At 39.6% G+C, this 21,271-nt stretch overlaps 1 protein-coding gene across 3 annotated transcripts in view; it reads left to right on the top strand.

Annotated features, from left to right (window-relative positions):
• fmn1 (formin 1) overlaps positions 1-21,271 on the top strand; it is a 386,619-nt gene that overhangs the window by 220,877 nt on the left and 144,471 nt on the right. For all 3 annotated transcript variants that reach the window (XM_063050982.1, XM_063050990.1, XM_063051000.1), the window contains one exon: positions 20,356-20,444. In XM_063050982.1, coding sequence (XP_062907052.1) covers positions 20,356-20,444 — 89 coding nt within the window. The remainder of the gene's footprint in view (positions 1-20,355; positions 20,445-21,271) is intronic.

Raw genomic sequence — 21,271 nt, 5'->3', positions numbered from 1 at the left:
ATCACATACCTCCAGTGCTTTAAAATTGTAAATAATGTTGCTCATAATAGGTGCTGCAATTTCACAGAGACTTGCCTCAAATGTGTGATGTTTCAAAAACTACTTCTCTTCAGATGAGTCTTGCTAAAGTCTAAATCACATAAACTCCAAAGGTTTTCCTAAGGCCTTCAAGGACACATATTCACCCATCACACTCCACCCCATGTGCCCTGTCTTTTTTTCTCCTTATTGAATGCTACATCTTAACTTAAATTTCCATTTCCACTAATTTAAGTACCTGCGAATGCAAGAAAAGTATTGAGGTAAATTGAGGAAAGCACCACGTTAGTGGATTTTACCAGCACCTCTTGTGACTTGGTCATGATCATCCTTATTTTCATTATCAACATTTGCCAAAATGAAATGTCTTCATACTTTTACTCATCATCAGTATTATTGTCATCATATCTTCATCTACCAATTTGGTTTAAACTTCCTTTATTTTTTCCAGGATCTGAACATCACTAGTACGGCCAGCACATTGCCCATAGCTAATTGCCCTTGGAAAGTTTAGTGGTGAGGCACTCTTTTTAAGCTATCTCAATTCTGTCATGAAGGCGCTCCCACAATGCTTTTGGGAAGGGATATCCAGAATGTAATCCATAACAAGGAAGGACTGCAAATATATTTCGAAAATTTGTTTCTAATTCCAGAGACCTACATTGAAATATTGCAGTTAGTAATTTAAAATCAATGACTGGTCTTAATAAAGACATTGCATAAACTCCAGATTGCTGTAAAAACCTATTACTATTATTCAGGGGATGAGATCTGTCATCTAGTGTAATCAATCTTTGGTCCCAAACATTGGTTAATCCCCATGTGATTAATTCCTAAATATCCTCAGAAAAAGCTTAACAAGCCATTCAGTATAAGGTAAAGAGATGAACAATAAATGCCAGCCTTTCCAAAAAATAAAATCTTGAAAAGTGAATTAAACAAAATTTAGGACAATGTAAAACAAGCGAGAAAACTTGCAAGTAATGGGATTCTGTTGTACCTACTTCTCTTGCCATATTGGTAAACGAAGCTTTGCTGGAATAGCCAAAGCAAGAAATTGCAATTCATAGAGTGTGCATAAATATTTAGCATGATTAATGGAGGATAAGAGTGTTGTATTGTGCAGAATGAGGCCAAGCTTCTTGAGAACAGTACAGGTTTGAGCAATCGTCCATGTTATGAATAGATACCAGTGTGCTAAACATATTGGAACACCCTAACGTTTTTATTTCCCTCTCCCCCCTCACCCCCTCTTCCCCCACCTCTCTCTCTCCCCTCCCCTCTCTCTCTCCCCTCTCTCTCCCTTCCCCTCTCTCTCTCTCCCCTTCCCTCTCTCTCTCCCCTTCCCTCTCTCTCCCCTTCTCTCTCTCTCTCTCTCACTTCTCTCTCTCTCCCCCTCTCTCTCTCCCCCTCTCTCTCTCCCCCTCCCTCTCTCCCCCTCCCTCTCTCCCCCTCTCTCTCTCCCCCTCTCTCTCTCCCCCTCTCTCTCTCCCCCTCCCTCTCTCCCCCTCTCCCCCTCCATCTCCCCCTCCCTCTCTCCCCTCCCCCCTCTCCCCTCTCTCTCTCCCACTCTCCTCCCCTCTCTTGGTGTATATATATGAATGTATCTCTCTCTCTCTGACTCCCTCTCTCCTTCTTTCCCTCCCTCTCCCCCTCCCCCTCCGAAAGATGATTGAGAAGCTTTCAAAATACAACTAAAAAAGTTATAAGAAAGGAAAAGTTGAAATATGAGGGCAAATTAGCCAATAATATAAAGCAGGATACCAAAAGTTTTTTCTGTTATGTAAAGAGTAAAATGGAGGAGAGAGATGATATAAGACCACTGTAAAATCATGCTGGTTAGGTAGTAATGGAGGCAAAGAAATTGCTGATAAGCAATGGGTACATTGCATCAGTCTTCACTGTGGAAGACATTAGCAGTATGCTAGAGGTTTGCAAGTGTCAGGGAGCAGCAGGGACTGCCATTGCTATTACAAAGGAAAAAGTGTGAGGCAAAGTCAAAGGTCTTAAGGTGGATAAGTCACCTGGACCAGATGGACTACATCCCAGTGTCCTGAGAGAGGTTGCTGAAGAGATAACAGATCCATTGATCATGATCTTTCAAGAATCACTTGATTCTGGCATGGTGGCAGAGGACTGGAAAATTGTAAATGTCACTCCACTCTTTAAGAAGGAAGGAGGGCAAAGGAAAGGAAAATTACAGGCTGGTTATCCTAACCTCAGTGGTTGAGAAAGTGTTGGAGTCTACTATGAAGGATGAGGTTTCGAGGTACTTGGAGACTAATGTTAAATAAATAAAAGGCAGCATGGTTTCTGTGAAGTGAAATCTTGCTGACAAATCTTTTAGAGTCCTTCGAGGAAGCAACAAGCAGGGTGGACAAAGGAGAGGCAGTAGATGTCATTTACTTGGATTTTCAGAAGGCATTTGATAAGGTGCCACACATGAGGCTTCTTAAAAAGATAAAATCCTATGACGTTACAGGAAGGATACTGGCATGCATAGAGGAATGGCTGACAGGAGGAGGCAGTGAGTACGAATAAAAGGAGCTTTTTCTGGCTGGCTGCCAGTGGCTACTGGTGTTCCTCGACGGTCAGTGTTAGGAACGCTACTTTTCACTTTATTTGTCAGTGATTTGGATAATGGAATTGATAGCCTTGTGGCAAAGTTTGCGGATGATACAACGATAGGTAGAGGGATAGGTAGTGCTGAGGAAGCAATGCAATTGCAGCAGGACTTAGGCAAATTGGAAGAATGGGCAAAAAAGTGGCAGGTGAAATACAGCGTTGGGAAATGTATGATAATGCATTTTTGGTAAAAGGAACAATAGTGTGGACTATTATCTAAATGGGGTGAAGGTTCAAACATCAGAGGTGCAGAGGGACTTAGGAGTCCTCGTGCAAGACTCCCAAAAGTTAATTTGCAGGTTGAGTCTGTGGTAAAAAAAAAGGCAAATGCAATGTTGGCATTTATTTCAAGGAGAATAGAATATAAAAGCAAAGGGATAATGCTGAGCCTTTATAAGACACTAGTCAGGCCACGCTTGGAGTATTGTCAACAGTTTTGGGTCCTATTTGTCAGAAAAGATGTGTTCTCATTGGAGAGAGTCCAGAGGAGGTTCACAAGGCTGATTCCAGGAATGAATGGGTTAACATATGAGGAGCGTTTTGCAGCTTTGGGCCTGCAGTCACTGGAATTTAGAAGAATGCTGGGGGATCTCATTGAAACCTGCCAAATGTTGAAAGGACCAGATAGGGTGGATGTGTAAAGGATGTTTCCTGTGGTGTGGGTATTCAGAACTAGAGGGTACAACCTCAAAACTGAGGGGCAACCTTTTAGAAAGGAGGTAAGGAGGATTTTTTTTTTGCCAGAGAGTAGTGAGTCTGTGGAATGCTGTGCCAGAAACTGCAGTGGAGGCAAGTCTGTGTATATATTTAAGGCAGAAGTTAATTGTTTCCTGATCAATCAGGGTTTCGAAGAATATGGCAAGATGGCAAGTGTATGGGGTTGAGTGGGATCCAGGATTAGCCACGATGGAATGGCGGAGCAGACGTGATGGGCTGAATGGCCTAATTCTGCTCCTATGTCTTATGGTCTTATTAATTCATCGGCTGAGGTGGGGTAAGATATGGTAATAAGTAGATTTTCTTGCCCATATTGATCTAATACTTTGAGAGTTCATGGTTTCTGGAGCCAGTGTCAAGATTTCCTTGCACTTGTCATAGCAGTATGGACATAAGTAGGAGCACAAGTAGGCCTTCTGCCCCTTAAGCCTGTTCTACCATTGTAGCCCTGATTCCATTAACATCCAGAAATCTGTTGATCTCTTTTCTGAACAAATAATGCCGTAATTTATCCAGAAAATGTGATTTTAACAAAGGCTAGCATGCTGCAAGGTGTAGGTGTTTTTGTGAGTAGGACTAGATCAGACTGTTAATTAACTTTGAAACAAATCTCTGATTTTAGACACTTGTGATATGGGCTTTACAGGGTCAAAACTGGACAGCTTATTGTCCCCAAGATAGTCTGTCCAGTTTTATTCTTTCTCTGTTTGAGCTCTCTGGTTAAGGATACACGCAAGTGGTTTGCTAGTGCATTAAAAGTCAAGCACATGATGTGTGTCTGGAGTCACATATAGGCCAGAACTCATTTAGGATATTTGTGAGCCAGATGGCTATGCAGCCATTGCTGATTTTGAGAAATATATCACTTAATCTCAGCCTTTATAGATCCACTAACTTTCTGTAGCTGGTTCTATATGGCTCCCAACCTGTTCTGGACCCTCCCTCAAGTCTGGAATGTCACTTGTGACCCGCTATGTTTGTATAATTGTCCACAAACTTATCCTATAACAACTGGGTTTTTGCTATCCTTTATGTGTGTTATTCATGTGTTGGTATCTATGATGCAAACAAGAACGGTGGCCAGTGGCCAGTCTGCCGCTCTTTCTGCCATGTCAGGTCATTGAACTTTTTCTGGCAATGGTCTGCACTAATACGAAAAAAAATCAGCACAGCACTATTTCCATGCATGAGCTTCTTTTCCAAGCTATCTGCTCCTTTCATCCAAATTTTGGATTAAAATTTTGGGATTTCTGTCTCCTTCCTGTCCTCAGCTTTAGTTTTTTGGCTGCTTCTGCATGTCTTTCCACTGGAAGATATTCTTCAGAAGTGACACAAAATCTGCCATGAATCATCTATTATGATATATCTTAATTAGCTTGCGCTTGGAAAATATCTGCAACTGACGCTGACAAGCACCAGGCTGCTGCCGAAATCTTTGGCTTTCCTAGGCTTTTTGTAAGCTCTATATCTGTGTTCAATACTCAAAGATCTCAGTCTTCTGTCAAAGTCATCATATATACTTAGTGGCCACTTTATTAGATACCTCAAGAACCTAATAACGTGGCCACTGAGTGTATGTTCATGGTCGTCTGCTGCTGTAGCCCATCTACTTCAAGGCTTGACGTGTTCTGCATTCAGAGATATTCACTACTGTTATAAAGTATAGATATTTCAGTTACTGTCACCTTCCTGTCAGCTTGAACCAGTCTGGCCATTTTCCTCTGACCTCTCTCATTAACAAGGCATTTTTGCTGCAGAGCTGCCACTCATTGGATTTTTTTTGTTTTTCACACCATTCTTTCTGAACTCTAGAGACTGTTGTGCATGAAAATCCCAGGAGATCAGCAGTTTCTGAGATCCTCAAATGACCCAGATGGCACCAACAATCATTCCACAGTCAAAGTCATTTAGATCACATTTCTTACCCATTTGGATATTTAGTTTGACTAACAACTGAACCACTTGACCATGTCTGCATGTTTTTATACATTGAGTTGCTGCCACATGATTGGCTGATTAAATATTTGCATTAACAAGCAGGTATCCAAGTGTACCTGATAAAGTGGCACCCAAGTAGGTCAAACTCCAAGACCTTTATTGTTCTAAGCTGATGAAGAGTAAGATACTGAATTCAGCAGCAATCCAACTTACTTGTAAGCGGCAGCTGAACAATTACATATACTTCCAGTTACTTGTTGCTTTTGGATGAAAACCAAAGTATTGGTTATATATGAATACAATAAAATATACTGTGTATTCTGGTTCATGGGGCCATTGGTTAATTAGGGCAGCTGCTTATTTGGGCCAACTCTTAAAAAACCAAAACTCCTCTCGAAAATAGCCAGATTCATTTTGTTTATTTGGGACACTATGCCACTTAATTGCCAAACAGTTTCTAACTAGCATTATATGCATGCACTCATGAGGCTATTAGACAGCTCACCGTGCTTAGAGTGAACAGTTTTAAAATAGCATCAATTGTATATGCTTGTGTTCAAAAAAGCAGGGATTTTGATCACTGATAATTGATGGGAAATAAGCAGTCAGACAATTCAGAACTGTTCTTCAAGTTGGAAACTATGAACAACCTGAAGGGATCGATAATTCACTTTGAATCTTACAATGAAAATGAAGATATGGAAAATGCAATTGTCAATAGCGTTGTGTGCTCTACACAGGATGTCTGCACTGATTTTGTTCATTTACAGTCAATCAAAAGAACATGGCAGTGTATGCTGAATTCCTCTGCTGAAAACCATTAGGAAGTAATACACAGGTTTATAGTACTTAGTAGATTTGATAGTGTTCTAATTTGTTCTGTATTTTATTTAAATACTTAATTTGTTACTCGGTTAAATTGTAGTTTGTCTTTTTTATTCCTTTTTAACTACTTCCATCAACCTTTGGCTAATTGGGGCAGTTGCTTAATTGGGCCAAAATGTACAGGTCCCAATGTGTCCCAATTCACTAGAATCCACTGTATGTAGACAATTTCTTACGATATTTAAAGGTATGAAACTGCTGAACAAGCTGCCATTATAACAGCCACAACTTCAAAATAAGAATATAAATTAAATATAAGAGATATATAAAAATAGCATCTGAAAAGTTCTGAAGTACAAAGTTTTGTCCAAGGGAGGGCAAGTATTAGCCCCACTGTATATGGTAACTACTTACAAGATAAATTAGGTTTTTTTAAAATTTTTCAGATGAGTCTTTCTAATTTGCCTTATTGAGAGTTAATTATTGGGCAGGATATGGAAGATCCTCTTGACTTTACTCTGAGTAATCTTTTAAATGTATGTCAGTTTAACATATCTTGAAAAATTGTACCTCAAACAATAAAACAAAATGCTAGAAATACTGAGCATTTGTGAAGTTACAGATTTAATGCATCAAGATTGATAACCTATCATCAAAAGCTGATTATGTGCATTATAAGTTCTGTTTTCCATTGAAAAATTGTTCATAATTCTAAAGAAATCTAGCTTTTATTGAACAGATTAGATGCAATCTTTTATTGCGCACTCTTCATCCTTATACTTCAGTGTCATTGATCTAATTTCCATTGCCAAAGCTCCTAGGAAGTTTGACACATTAAGTTATTTTTAGCATTCATTTTGTACTTTTATCCATTTTTGTGCTTGTAAGTTGATCAAAAATTATACAAATAATTCAGACAAGCATTTAAGTATGCTTTCCTTGTATGGCGCCTGTAAAAAGTGTTTAAGACTATCAGAAGCACTTCAGGATGGATATTTTTAAAATATAGTAATAGCAGTAAATGCTGCAAAACTGGGCTGATGTCTTCCTTTACGTTCTCATCCCAGTTTCTATTCCATGACTTGCCCTTGTAGAAAATTTAATTTCCCCTTGAGATGCAGATGTTGCATCCTGCTCTGTGGTCCTGCTACATTACTGACAAAGCATTCTGGAACAGTTGAACCCCAGTTATACAGTAAGCATACAGACATGACAGCAGCTATATTTCACTAGGAATTTGATGAGACTTGGTACGTCACCAAGACTCTCTCAAATTTCTACAGATGTACCGTGGACAGCATTCTAACTCATCACCATCTGGACCACTGCACAGGAATGGAAAAAACTGCAGAAAGCTGCAAACTCATGGGCACTAGCCTCTCCTGCATCGAGGACATCTTCAAAAGATGACTCCTCAAAAGGCAGCATCCACCATTAAGGAATCCCATCACCCAGAACATGCTGCCTTCTCACTGCTTCCATCTCGGACGTGGTATAGGAGCTTGAAGGCACACACTCCAAGTTCTAGGAGCAGCGTCTTCTCTCTGCCTTCAGATTTCTGAATGTGCATTATCTCACTTTATTTTCTTGCTCTCTTTTTGCACTACTTATATATAACGAATGTACTGATTTTTTAAATTGTAATTTTTAGGTTTATTATTGTTATGTATCGGAATTACTGGTGCCACAAACAACAAATTTTATGACATATGCCGCAGTATTAATTCTGATTCTGATCCAGAGGTATGGACTGGGTTATGGAAGGTAGTTATCAAAGCTCTATCCAGTGTTTCCCTGTCAAGAAGATTATATTGAGAAAAAATTGAAATTTTATTGCAATATTTGTTTATTTTTAGTTTTTCCCAACAAAAGATATAGTATGAAATTCAAATAGACTGCTGGAAGTCTGAAGTGAAGACAGAAAGTTCTCAAAACAGCAAGTCCAGCAGTACTTGTGGAAAAAGAAACAGTTAACATTTCAGAAATATTAAGTCTGTTTCTCTCTGCAACAGATACAGTCTGACATTGCTGAGTGCTTCTTATATTTTCTGTTTCTATTATGATTTCATTGACAGGTTACTCCTGTGAGTGGAAAACACAAAATGCTGGAGGGACTCTGCAGGTCGGTCCTGATGAAGGATCTTGCCCTCAGAAGGGTGACTGCTTATTCAATTCCATAGCTGTTGCCTGACCTGCTGTGTTCCTCCAGTATTTTGTGTATGTTGCTCTAGATTTCCAGAATCTACAGAATCCCTTGTGTTTACCCTTGTGAGTAATCTGTTTCAACAACATTGTATCTATCAATAGGGCAATTCTAATTTTTTAATGGACATAGGGGCTTCTTGAGACCACACGTGGAAGTACTGTATGCAGCCTTGGTTTCTATATCTAGGACAGTATATGTTTATCTTTGAGACTCTGTAACATAGATTCTTTAGATTGAAGGATGTAAGCATTGTTCATTGCAGAAAGATTAAGGTTTGTCTATTTTCACTACGGTTTCAGAGAATGACAGCTAATCTCATTGAGATATAAGAACCTGAAAAGAACTGACAGAGTAATTATTGAGGTTGTTTCCATAGGCCAGACAGTGACGTTGTTTGATTGACTTGTTATGTGTGTAATGTACTTGAGGGTAGAGGAATAGGCAAAAAAAAACAGAAAATAATTATAGGGTAATTGAGAGTATAATACATTAGCACTTGCAGGTTGATTAATAACAGCAGTTTAGGAGACAGTGGGTTGAGTTGTGCTAATGATGACTACAGCTTTGGACTAACAGGAATTCAGTTGGTACCACAAAAGCGTGAAACTTGCACAGACTGCTGAAACTCAGGGACTGATCGTGTGCATTTGTCACTCTGCTCCATGGTGGACACCACTTTGATTATGTGACCAAGAGCACTGTCCTGATGGAACTCCACAGCATGATGCTGGTGAATTGGCCTCTGTATGGGATCCAAAACTTGCATATTTTATTTCGAGAATTATCTTTTAGAAAGCATTTTACTTTATTCTAATGTTAATTTATTTAATTAAGACTATTTACCTTAATGTCAAAGACATTTAAGCACAAAAATATAATCCCACAAGATTAAACTGAAAACAAAGTTCTTCCCCAGCTTTGACTCCTATCAAAGGCTGCCAGCATACTGGGGCAGAATCACTACCTCTAGGACATCACTGCACCGAACTACGGTGCTACGGTAGCATGGCGGTCAGCACGATGCTATTATAGCTCAGGACATTAGAATTCAAAATTCAATCCTGGCATCCTCTGTAAGGAGTCTCTGTACATCCTCCCCGGCTAGTGCGTGGGTTTTCTCCCACAGTCCAAAGACGTAATTGGTTATTGTAAATTGTCCCATGATTAGGTTAGGGTTAAATCGGGGTTGTTGGGGATTGCTGGAAGGGCCTATTCTGTGCTGTATCTCTCAAAGAGATAAACTAAATTTTTAAAAAAGTAAAGAGCTAGTAATATTCTAGGTACAGAGACAGGCAGATGAATGCAATAACATGAACCTGAATAGTGGGCTGGATCCAGCACAGTTGGACCCATTGTCTCAGAATTGAGATACAGCACAGTTGGCCCTTCCAGTCCTTCGAGCCATACCAGCCAGCAACCCCCGATTTAACCCTGGCCTAATCACGGGACAATTTACAATGACCAATTAACCTACCAACCATTATATCTTTGGACTGTGGGAGGAAACCCATGCTGTCACAGGAGGAGCATGCAGATTCCTTGCAGGCAGCAGTGGGAGTTGAACCCAGGTCACTGGTACTGTAAAGCAATGTGCTACCACTCTGCTACCGTGCATATCGTGAGTGAAAGGACTCAGCCATTTAACACTGAAGACAAGAAAGTTAGTTGCTCAGTTAGTAAGCCTTTGTAACTTTTATTTTAGGTCGGGTTGCATTCCAAATTGAAAACAGTAGGTTTTTGGATAACAGGGAATCAAGAAGTACTATAATTGGTTGTGAAAAGATGACTTGAGGTATTGGTTTGGCTGTTAGGTCAAAGCTAGCTTGAGAAGTAGGTGGGTTATTCCGGATTCCTTGTTCCTCCATTCTTTATGTTCTTACTGCAGAGATTGCTTTGACCCATTGCATTTCAGGATTGCTATCCTGGACATTCCTTATATTCGCACAGGTCACCTAATTTCTGTGAGAACTTTGTGATTGCGAAAAACAGCTAAGTGGCAATTGCATCAGAGATTTAGTTATTCTGGATCATGAACCAACCCACATACAGTTTTAAATGGAGGAAAAGTGAGGAACAGGAAACCAATGTTTATGTGGCAAATGGTTCTTTATTTAAATGATATCATGAAACTACCAGCTATTGTGCAAAGCAAAGGTCACTGGGTTATCTAATCTTCTCAAAAGTCAGCAGCTGAAAACAGCCTGTTCATGCTAAATCCATGAAGAAATAAAATGCCTCTGTAGTGATGGAAATAGGATGGGAAGAGTAGTGAAGCACCTTCAATAACTCCAAAAGACTGAGGTTTGGTAAAATACTGAAAGGTTTTTATTCGCTGTACAGTACGACCTCCACGGTGAGTGTCTGCCCCGGACTGAGGGGGAGGGGCAAGGCGAGACACCTTTATACAGGAATCTGTGGGAGGAGCCACATGGGCAGTCAGCAGAGGGGCGTGTCCAGACAGTTAACTCAGTTACAACATTTATATACATGGTTTACCACAAGTAGGATTGCTTCTTCTCGAACCAACAAATTACGCTGGTAACCCATCCACTATCAGAACCCTCCCATAGATCTACCCTTTATGATCTGCCAATCAAACCATCATTGTTAGTTTGTGAAAACTTCCAAAATGTTAGTTCTGTTCTTTGCCTTTTCCTTCCATTCTTCTGCAACTTAAACCTGTTCACCAGCTCTCTACCCAACATCATTTTAAATCCTTGCGGTTGCTGGCTGATCATTTATCCTGTCACTAGTTATATGCACTCTTTACACCTGGACCAATCTGCATTAAATTATGTGGGCACACTTGGGCTGACAAATAAGAGTACTCCAGTGCAGTCCTGTTGGCAGTGTGTTGAGACCAGAATTTATTATTATATATGAGAGATTCAGATTACTGTTGCAGGAATGAGAATGTGAAAAGAAGTCTTTGAACAACCCAATGAAAATATTTGTTGTCGTCACACTGATTTAATTAAAGAATGAAGTTTAATCGGAGGTTTTGCAAGACATTCATAAACAATTCTTATTACTGACAACATTGTAGAGAAATAAACTAAAATGATAACTGAATTCTGGCATTTACTATTTCATACAGAACTTAAAGCAAAAATGAACAATGGTATGTATATTTTACTTTGTGACCGGGATAGCTTTGCTTAGAAGCTGCGTGTGGTACATTCAAATAGCTGGTTTTTGATGATTGTGATAAGATTCTATCAGTCAGGGAACCAATGTTGTTATGGTTACCAATAGAAGGAAATCTTTGTCCTCCTTACTGGAAAAGAACAACTAATGATTGTTGAACCAGTGCAGTCTGATGTATTCCATGATATGGCAAATATGCAGTACTGCAAAATGTTAATTTGAACATGACTTTGCAAACTTTATTTAAAAAAGTGACTCAAAATCCACTCAAGTCTTTCATTTTTGGTCACCTTTAGGCTAAAAAAAAAAGGATATGAAATTTATGGGTAAGCTAAAACCAACCAAAGTTTCCGTTCTGTTTACAGTAAAATAGTGTTTTATAAATTAAACATGATATTTTATTGCTAAAAGGAAACATGCATAACTTTACAGTTTGTGCCTTAATTGTTGCTATACAAGGGAAAGAGAACCTTTGTGAGTTGTTGTCTTCATTCACAAAATAAAATTGGTGGAACTATTTGGCAAAACCCAAAGATTACACTTTGACATGACTAATCTATGCTCATCTCTGTCCAGTGCTTCCTGCTAGCACTTGGGACAAGTTGTCTAACAAAATAAATGAGCAGCAGCTTGAAATAATAGTATTTACAGTTTAATAAGTTTCAATAAATATCAAAATGTTTCATACCATCACTACTATCTCTCAAGCTGGACAAACCCATTAGGGTTGTTGATGCGGGAAAATGTGGGAGACTGGTCTGGGACTTCAGATTTGATTTTGCATTGGTTTCTTGATTTAACAACAAATATGGACAAAGTGCTATCAAGGAGAATACTATGCCATACTCCATCCAGCAATTAAATCCATAATTCCATATATACTTAATACTGTTTGGTGGAGTCACTGAGGGAAGCAATTACACTATATGTGCACAGTTTGCACATTCTCCCTGTAACACATGGTATTCCTCCATGTTACCTATTTTCCGCCCACATCTCAAAAATGCAATTTATTTGATTAATTGGCCACTGTATACTTTAATCAGTGCACAGTGAGTAGGAGGAGTTGTTGAGAGGGTAGGGAGAAAAGAAATGGTTAGGGTAGAGTTAACGTAAAAACGATGGTTGTTGGGTGGTGTGCACTGAGAGAGGAAAAGGACCTATTTCAATGCTGTATTTCTCTGTGATTCTATGACGCAAAATATAGAGGACTTGAATGTGAAGCATAAAGAGTGGCTCACCAGTAATACCCCTGGCTGAGTAAGCCAGATCTTCAGAGGTGCAGTTTTCACATTAGCCTTGCAGGTTACAATGGGAACATTGGCAAGAAAGAAAATTCCACATGGTCTACGTGTCACGGGTACATTTATCCAAAGCAGCATTAGTGAACATTCCACAGGCTACAGAGTCTAATTTCAATCTCCACATTGTGGACACAATCTGTTGTGCTAGATTATCATTGTGATACAGAGGACAGATGAGGATCAGATCTAACTGTTCAGAACATAAGGACCTGTGATCTATAATTAGTAACAGAACTATATACTAGGCATATAGATGTACTTTTATGAGGTATACCTGCTTGTTAATGCAAATATCTAATCAGACAATCATGTGGTGGTACTCAATACATAAAAGCATGTAGATATGGTCAAGAGGTTCATTTGTTGTTCAGACCAAACATCAGAATGGGGAAGAAATATGATCTAAGTGACTTTGACTATGGAATGATTGCTAGTGCCAGACAGCGTGGTTTGAGTTTCTCAGAATCTGCTGATCGCCAGATATTTTCACACAGAACAGTCTCTAGAGTTTTGAGAGAAAGGTGTGGGAAAACAAAAAAAAGCATAACTGCCACTCACTGGATGTGGGCAAAAATATCTTGTTAATGAGAGACATCAGAGGAGAATGGCAAGAGTCCAAAGGGTTCCTCACCATAACCACTCGCAGAGGGCTTTATCACCATAGTGGGGTTATTTATCATGTAGCATCTGCACCTTCGCTCTGGCAGATAACTATGGACCAGGTGCTGCAAGGCTGCCCAGGCACTCAGTGTTACCTGGATGACATCATTGTTACCAGTGAGGATAACAAGGAACATCTCCAAAATCTCAAGACTGTGTTAAAAAGATTGGAAGATTTGGCCTCAGAGCACAATGCAACAAGTGTGAATTCTTATGGCAGCCCACTCCACGCACTCACCACTCTCTGAGTAAGAAACTTACCCCTGACATCTCCTCTGTACCTATTCCCAGTACATGGAGCTTAGTAAAATATACGGCTATAGGTAGGCCTAGTAATTTCTGGGGTGGGGAACAGTTTTTGAACAATTTCTTTTCTTCGGTATTCACTAAGGAGAAGGATATTGAATTGTGTAAGGTAAGGGAAACAAGAAGAGTAGTTATGGAAAGTATGATGATTAAAGAAGAGGAAGTACTGGCACTTTTATGGAATATAGAAGTGGATAAGTCTCCAGGTCCAGACAGGATATTCCTTGGGACCTTGAGGGAAGTTAGTGTGGAAATAGCAGGGGCTCTGACAGAAATATTATAATGTCATTAGAAACGAGGATGGTGCCGCAGGATTGGCGTATTGCTCATGTTGTTCCATTGTTTAAAAAGGGTTCTAAGAGTAAACCTAGCAATTATCAGCCTGAGTTTGATGTCATTGGTGGGTAAATTGATGGAAAGTATTCTTAGAGATGGTATATATAATTATCTGGATAAACAGGGTCTGATTAGGAACAGTCAACATGGATTTGTGTGTGGAAGGCCATGTTTGACAAATCTTATTGAATTTTTTGAAGAGGTTACTAGGAAAGTTGAAGAGGGTAAAGCGGTGGATGTTGTCTATATGGACTTCAGTAAGGCCTCTGACAAAGTTCCACACGGAAGGTTAGTTAGGAAGATTCAATCGTTAGGTGTTAATATCGAAGTAGTAAAATGGATTCAGCAGTGGCTGGATGGGAGACGCCAGAGAGTAGTGGTGGGTAACTGTGTGTCAGATTGGAGGACGGTGTCTAGTGGTGTGCCTCAGGGATCTGTACTGGGTCCAATGTTGTTTGTCATATATATTAATGATCTGGATGATGGTGTGGTAAATTGGATTAGTAAGTATGCAGATGATACTAAGATAGGTGGAGTTGTGGATAATGAAGTAGGTCTTCAAAGCTTGCAGAGAGATTTAGACCACTTAGAAGAGTGGGCTGAAAGATGGCAGATGGAGTTTAATGCTGATAAATGTGAGGTGCTACATTTTGGTAGGACTAATTAAAATAGGACATACATGGTAAATGGTAGGGCATTGAAGAATGCAGTAGAACAGAGGGATCTAGGAGTAATGGTGCATAGTTCCCTGAAAGTGGAATCTCATGTGGATAGGGTTGTGAAGAAAGCTTTTGGTATGCTGGCCTTTATAAATCAGAGCATTGAGTATAGGAGTTGGGATGTAATGTTGAAATTGTATAAGGCATTGGTAAGGCCAAATGTGGAGTACTGTGTACAGTTCTGGTCACCGAAATATAGGAAGGATGTCAATAAAATTGAGAGAGTACAGAAGAGATTTACTAGAATGTTGCCTGGGTTTCATCTCCTAAGTTACAGAGAAAGGTTGAAAAAGTTGGGTCTTTATGCTTTGGAGTGTAGAAGGTTGAGGGGGGGACTTGATAGAGGTATTTAAAATTATGAGTAGGATAGATACAGTTGACGTGGATAGGCTTTTTCCATTGAGAGTGGGGGAGATTCAAACAAGAGGACATGAGTTGAGAGTTAAAGGGCAAAAGTTTAGGGGTAGCATGAGGGGGAACTTCTTTACTCAGAGAGTGGTAGCTGTGTGGAACGAGCTTCCAGCAGAAGTGGTTGAGGCAGGTTTGATGTTGTCATTTAAAGTTAAATTGGGTAGATATATGGACAGGAAAGAAATGGAGGGTGAGTTCAGGTCGGTGGGACTAGGTGAGAGTAAGAGTTCAGCACGGACTAGAAGGGCCGAGATGGCCTGTTTTCATGCTGTAATCGTTATATGGTTATATGTTCGGCACAACATGTGGGCCCAGGTGCCTATATTGTGCTGTAGGTTTTCTATGTTCTATGTTCTTTAAACCAAGCATCACATACTGTGGTCACACTGTCGACACACAAGGGTTACACACGTGCTGAGAAAATGCAACCCGTGGCAGATACCCCAAGGCCAAAGGACATGTCACAGTTGCAGCCCCTTTTAGGATCTGTAAAATACTACAACAGGTTCCTACCAAATCTGGCGAAGGTGCTCCACCCTTTGAACTCATTACTACAGATCAAGAAGAAATGGCCATGGGCAAAGCGGTGTGAGATGGCTTTCAAAAGTAAAAACAAATTGTGATGTCAGACACTGTACTCACACATTACGATCCACATCGTCCAGTGAAGCTTGACATGCATTGTTCAGGATGCCAACACATCCAGGGAAAAAAGGGTCCAGAGCTGTCAGAACCACTTCTTGCAGTCCCAGAGTCAACTCCAACAATCACTACGGAGGAAGCCCTAGAACCTGAGATTGCTTGACAACCATAAGTCTCTCCTGCCAAGCAGAGTGACCCCCTCCTCCCCGCTATCAGGAAAGATGTTATCCCACAAGAGTAAGAAATCCTTCACGCAAATTAAATCTTTAGGCCCAAATGGGACAACTTAAAATTTACTATGCTACTATGCTGTAGGTGTCTATTTCAGGGCTAGGCAACCTACGGCCTGCGGGCCAAATCCGGCCCATGAGCAAATATTGGTATACTATGCTTATCCGGCCCGCGAGTGATTTTTTTCCTTATTCTGAGTGTTTCACGCGACCACACTGATGGACATGCATGGCGTCTTGTTACACTGGCCTCAGGTTCTATTTTGTTCCAAACGAAACACTGGTATATATGAATGACGGGAAGGCAGACTATCTTAATAATATGTATTAGATACTCGCTGTACACATGTAGGTTTTCAGATGGGATCGTTCAAATTTGTAAACAGAAACAGTATCGCTGTGTTTTAACAAGAAATCCACACTAAATATCCAGATATTTGCATGTGCTACGATACTTGTTGAATAACTCGTGTTTTGAAATAAAGTCAAAGAAAAAAATTCCAATGGGAATGAATGCAAAATGCGGGAAGGTAGACACTGAGTGCCGAAATTTCCAAGACACTTGAAGACTAGATTACTTCTTCATCGAGCAAGCTGGGAAACCAGTTTGTCTCATTTACCTAGAAAATGTTGCTGTGAAGAAGGTGGCAAATATCAGCGGATATTACAAGGCACACCATAGTGGAAATTTGAACAAGTTTACTGGGCAAGCAAGGAAAGATGAAGTTGAGTGAATGAAGGCTAGTTTCGGAACAAACAGCAGCAAGTTTCACACTGATTTATCGACTGTTTGCATTAAAATTTTATTTTTTATTATACTTAATTTACCACCGTTCAATGCATCATGTTCATACGTTTTATGTTTAAAGATTCTTTGTGTCCTTTTATTAGATTCAAAAGATGCCTTGATTGAAATAAATTGCAACTAAACTGAGTTCTTTGATTACTAATTGGCATCCTTGGTTAAGCACAAATGATTTTCTAGCATGCATTATTCATTAATTTGAGGCAAAACATAACTAGATGTATTTAAATGGATAATTCCCATATCTCAAGTTTTTTATGGCATTTATCTGGCCCACCGTCCGCTCATTAATACGTGATCTGGCCCACAGAGGTAAAAAGGTTGCCAACCCCTGGTTTATATGCTAGTTTGATTTTATAGTATACTGTGTGTGTGAGTGTGTGAGTGTGTGTGTGTGTGTGTGTGTGTGTGTGCGTGTGTGTGTGTGCGTGTGTGTGTGTGCGTGTGTGTGTGTGTGTGTGTGTATATTTAGATTAGATTCAACTTTATTGTCATTGTGCCGAGTACAGATACAAAGCCAATGAAATGCAGTTAGCATCTAACCAGAAATGCAAAGAATAGTGTTATTTACAAAATAACTGTAAATAAAAAGTAAGTGCTACAGCACACAAATATAGAAGTACTGAGACAGTACAATATGGGTGCAATACTGCTTAGCGCTGTGATGTGAGGTTCAGCAGGGTCACAGCCTCAAGGAAGAAGCTCTTTCTGTGCCTGCTGGTGCGAGAGCAGAGGCTCTTGTAGCACCTGTCGGGTGGGAGGAGAGTTAAAAGTCCATGGTTAGGGTGAGATGCTTCTTTGATAATGCTTTTCGCCCTGCCCAGGCAGTGTTTATGGTAGATGTTCTCAATGGTGGGCAATTAGGTACCGATAATCCGCTGGGCAGTTTTCACCACACGCTGGAGTGCTTTGCAGTCCGATACGGGACAATTGCCATACCACACTGAGATGCAGTTGGTGAGTATGCTCTCAGTGGTACAGCGGTAATAGTCCATCAGTATCCTGGGACAGAGGTGAGCTTTCTTGATGCTCCACAGGAAATAAAATTTTATATATACCAAACATATCTTTGCTCATTGCGGCCAAAGAGTTCTATTCAAAAGGTTCAAAGGAACATCTAAACAAGCCTGATGCATTTTAGAAACAAGTCCTGTGGACTGTTGAAGTTAAAATAGAACTTTTTGGCCATAGTGAGCAAAGGTATGTTTGGAGAAAAAAGGGTGCAGAATTTCATGAAAAGACCCCTCTCCAACTGTTAAGCAAGGGGGTGGATCGATCACGCTTTGGGCTTGTGTTCCAGCCAATGGCACGGGGAATATTTACTGGTAGAAGGAAAAATGAATTCAATTAAATACCAGCAAATTCTGGAAGCAAACATCACACCATCTGTAAAAAAAAGCCGAAGATGAAAAGAGGATGGCTTCTACAACAGGATAATGATCCTAAACATACCTCAAAATCCACAATGGACTACCTCAAAAGGTGCAAGCTGAAGGTTTTGCTATGGCCCTCACAGTCCCCTGACCTAAACATTATCAAGAATCTATGGATAGACCTCAAAAGAGCAGTGCATGCAAGACAGCCCAAGAATCTCACAGAACTAGAAGCCTTTTGCAAGGAAGAATGGGTTAAAATCCCCCAAACAAGAATTGAAAGACTCTTAGCTGGCTACAAAAAGCATTTGTTGGACTCACATTCCCAGCTCCCTTGTTTTTCTTCCAATTAGTGTTATGTTTTGGAGTTACAAAACATAACACAGGAGGTACCTAATAAAGTGGTTGTTGAGTGGATGTATCACAGGGACACAAGAGACTGCAGATGCTGGAACTTGGAGCAACAAACAATCTTCTGAAGGAATTCAGCATTGAGCAGCATCTGAGGAAGAGAAAGAAATTGTTGATGTTTTGAGATGCTGATGAGAGCCTGTAGCTGGATTGTATCACAATCTTCAATGTATTTGGCCAACACATCCTTTACTCTTCTTTTACCATTGAGGCAAATGATGAAATCTGGTCCAAGGAAGAACCTGTGAGAATGACACTAAATATACATGGTGAGGGGACAGTGAAACTGTTTTCTGGCTGGAACTTTTCTAATCTGCCACAGCAATAGAATTATAAAGCTAAGAGAAAGGGACAAGAGGAAAAGAAGAGATTAAACTGGATCTTGTGTGGATTCATGTGGTGGATCTCAGATTTGCTGAGAATAGTTTGTTTTCACATTCCAAGTCAAATTATTTTAATAATTACTTTGTTTTTATCTTAAGGTAATTATAAAGAGTTCTGAGGGAAATGGACTAAACAGAGATAGAAAAAGGAAAGATGGAAGTGGGATCATGGTGATAGGGTTTTAGGATTGAGGGAAAAGTGAATGTTAGAAGAACAAAGAAGATATCATGAAGTCTGAATAGAAACATGAGCAGGCCTTTCAGCCCACATGTTTCTGCTGACCATCGATTATCTAACTTTACTAATAATATAGTATACCTTTGCTAATGGTATGGTATAAAGAATGGAAATAATATGGGTAGTTAAGTAGGTTAATGAGGAATAGATTAAAATTGTGATGGCTATTAGGGCCTAGAGGGAAGATTGTTCCAAAAAATCGGCTTGCATGGCACCATGTTTTTGGTGCATTGAATGATTCAATTTTGTTGAAAAATGAAACATAAATAAGTGAAGACTTGTGCAATGTTCATAGCTTTCCTTGTGGGTTCTGCATGTGCCTGATACAACAGCACACAGAGGAATAGTGTGAGAACTACAGGCCTGAATGTTATTCCAAGGATTTTCATTAATGCAAAGATGATGTGCTATTGGTGCAGCAGAAGGCATTTACTCTGTTTGTAAGACCTGCAAGAAACCTCTGTTTTCTACCAACCCAGAAGCAGTGGCCCTACTAAGACCACTTGTCTCCAGAATACATTATGTCCTTGAGAGTGAATTAAGAGAAAACTTGAAGCATGACTGTACTTTAACCTACAGTAGCAGAAGGACTTACTTTATCAACATGACAGTTGGATGAAGGAAGTAATGCCACAATCCCTATTTTTATAGGACATTACATCATGAAGAATATCCAATTTAACGATTTTGGACTTTGCTATTGCAATACACAAATGAGTTTATAATATCATTACTCTTTTGAATCTCTGGCTGTTCAGCTGATATGACACCACACAAAATTCTGGCTGGAAGTATAATTTTGGAATCACTAGAGTTTGGTCCATGGTTCAGAAGTAAGCATACAGAATGTTATCATATCATCAGATATGTATCAATATTTTGTATTGATGACTTCTGGAAAATGCTGACAGTTTTGAGAGGATGTTGATTACATTCCAGGTTTGAACATCAGCCATCTTTATCTTTAATTGATTTTTTTAATGCTATGCTGAAATAGTGCAATTTTTTGAATGTACATTTAATTGTTCTCTGCATTACAGAGGGCACAACCTGACGAGTTGGTGACCATATCCAAATATTACGAAAAGTCAACAGAGGAAGAGAGAAAGTTACTGGATAAACCAGAACAGTAAGGAGTTTCTCTTGTTGTACTAGTTGAAATGGAAGAAGGGAAAAGCAGTGCTTCCAGATGGAAGCTTATTAGAAGAGGTGAAATAATGGTGAGAAAGATCAAAGGAGACAGAAATAAAAATGTAAAAGTTGGCCCTAAAATATATTCAGAAATCAATGGAACCAATAGCCTGAAAGAAGGGTAAATTGGAATCCATTGAGCTCTAACAGGAGAAGTCAACTGAAGGACAAAAGATGCAATATAAATGTTTCAGGAGGGTGACAGATGAAACAGACGAGCAGCAAAGAATGCATGCTGGCCTCAATATCAAGGCTTACCTGCCTCAAAATGTGGTGGGTCTCACTGGCCGCCTTCACCCTGGTGTGCAGCTAGGTAATTAGGTATTTTTGTTTTTTAAGCGGTATCTCTGACATTCAAAGAGATTGGAAGAACTAGTAAAATTGAAGTAAACATTGTTCTTAATAATTTGAAACTGGATGTAGTTGACTACATGTATTTAAAACATATATACAATCAAAATCATACAAGTGAATTCATTTTTCACCCTTTCAAGTTAGCTGTCCATAACTTGCTCATTTTCCCCCCACTAAGATCCTTCTTTAGAGTTGAATTCTAACAGTTTCCAAAGATCCAGCCAGGCATCATCTTATACATCCATTTTGTGGTGGATAAAGTTGCCAGTCCTACAGTATTGCTCTTAAATCTCTAGAAATTACACATTATTCATCTGACCACAAGGAGCTTTTATTTTTTATTTCACTTTCTACGTTTGAATTATTGTAAAAGTTTGGAAGACTGGGGCAGCTGCAGCGTAAGTCACTTTC

This window comes from Mobula hypostoma, chromosome 1, assembly GCF_963921235.1.
Source record: "Mobula hypostoma chromosome 1, sMobHyp1.1, whole genome shotgun sequence".
Taxonomy (NCBI): domain Eukaryota; kingdom Metazoa; phylum Chordata; class Chondrichthyes; order Myliobatiformes; family Myliobatidae; genus Mobula; species Mobula hypostoma.
Note: the sequence above shows the minus strand (reverse complement) of the source record. Positions and strands in the feature narration are given on the sequence as shown.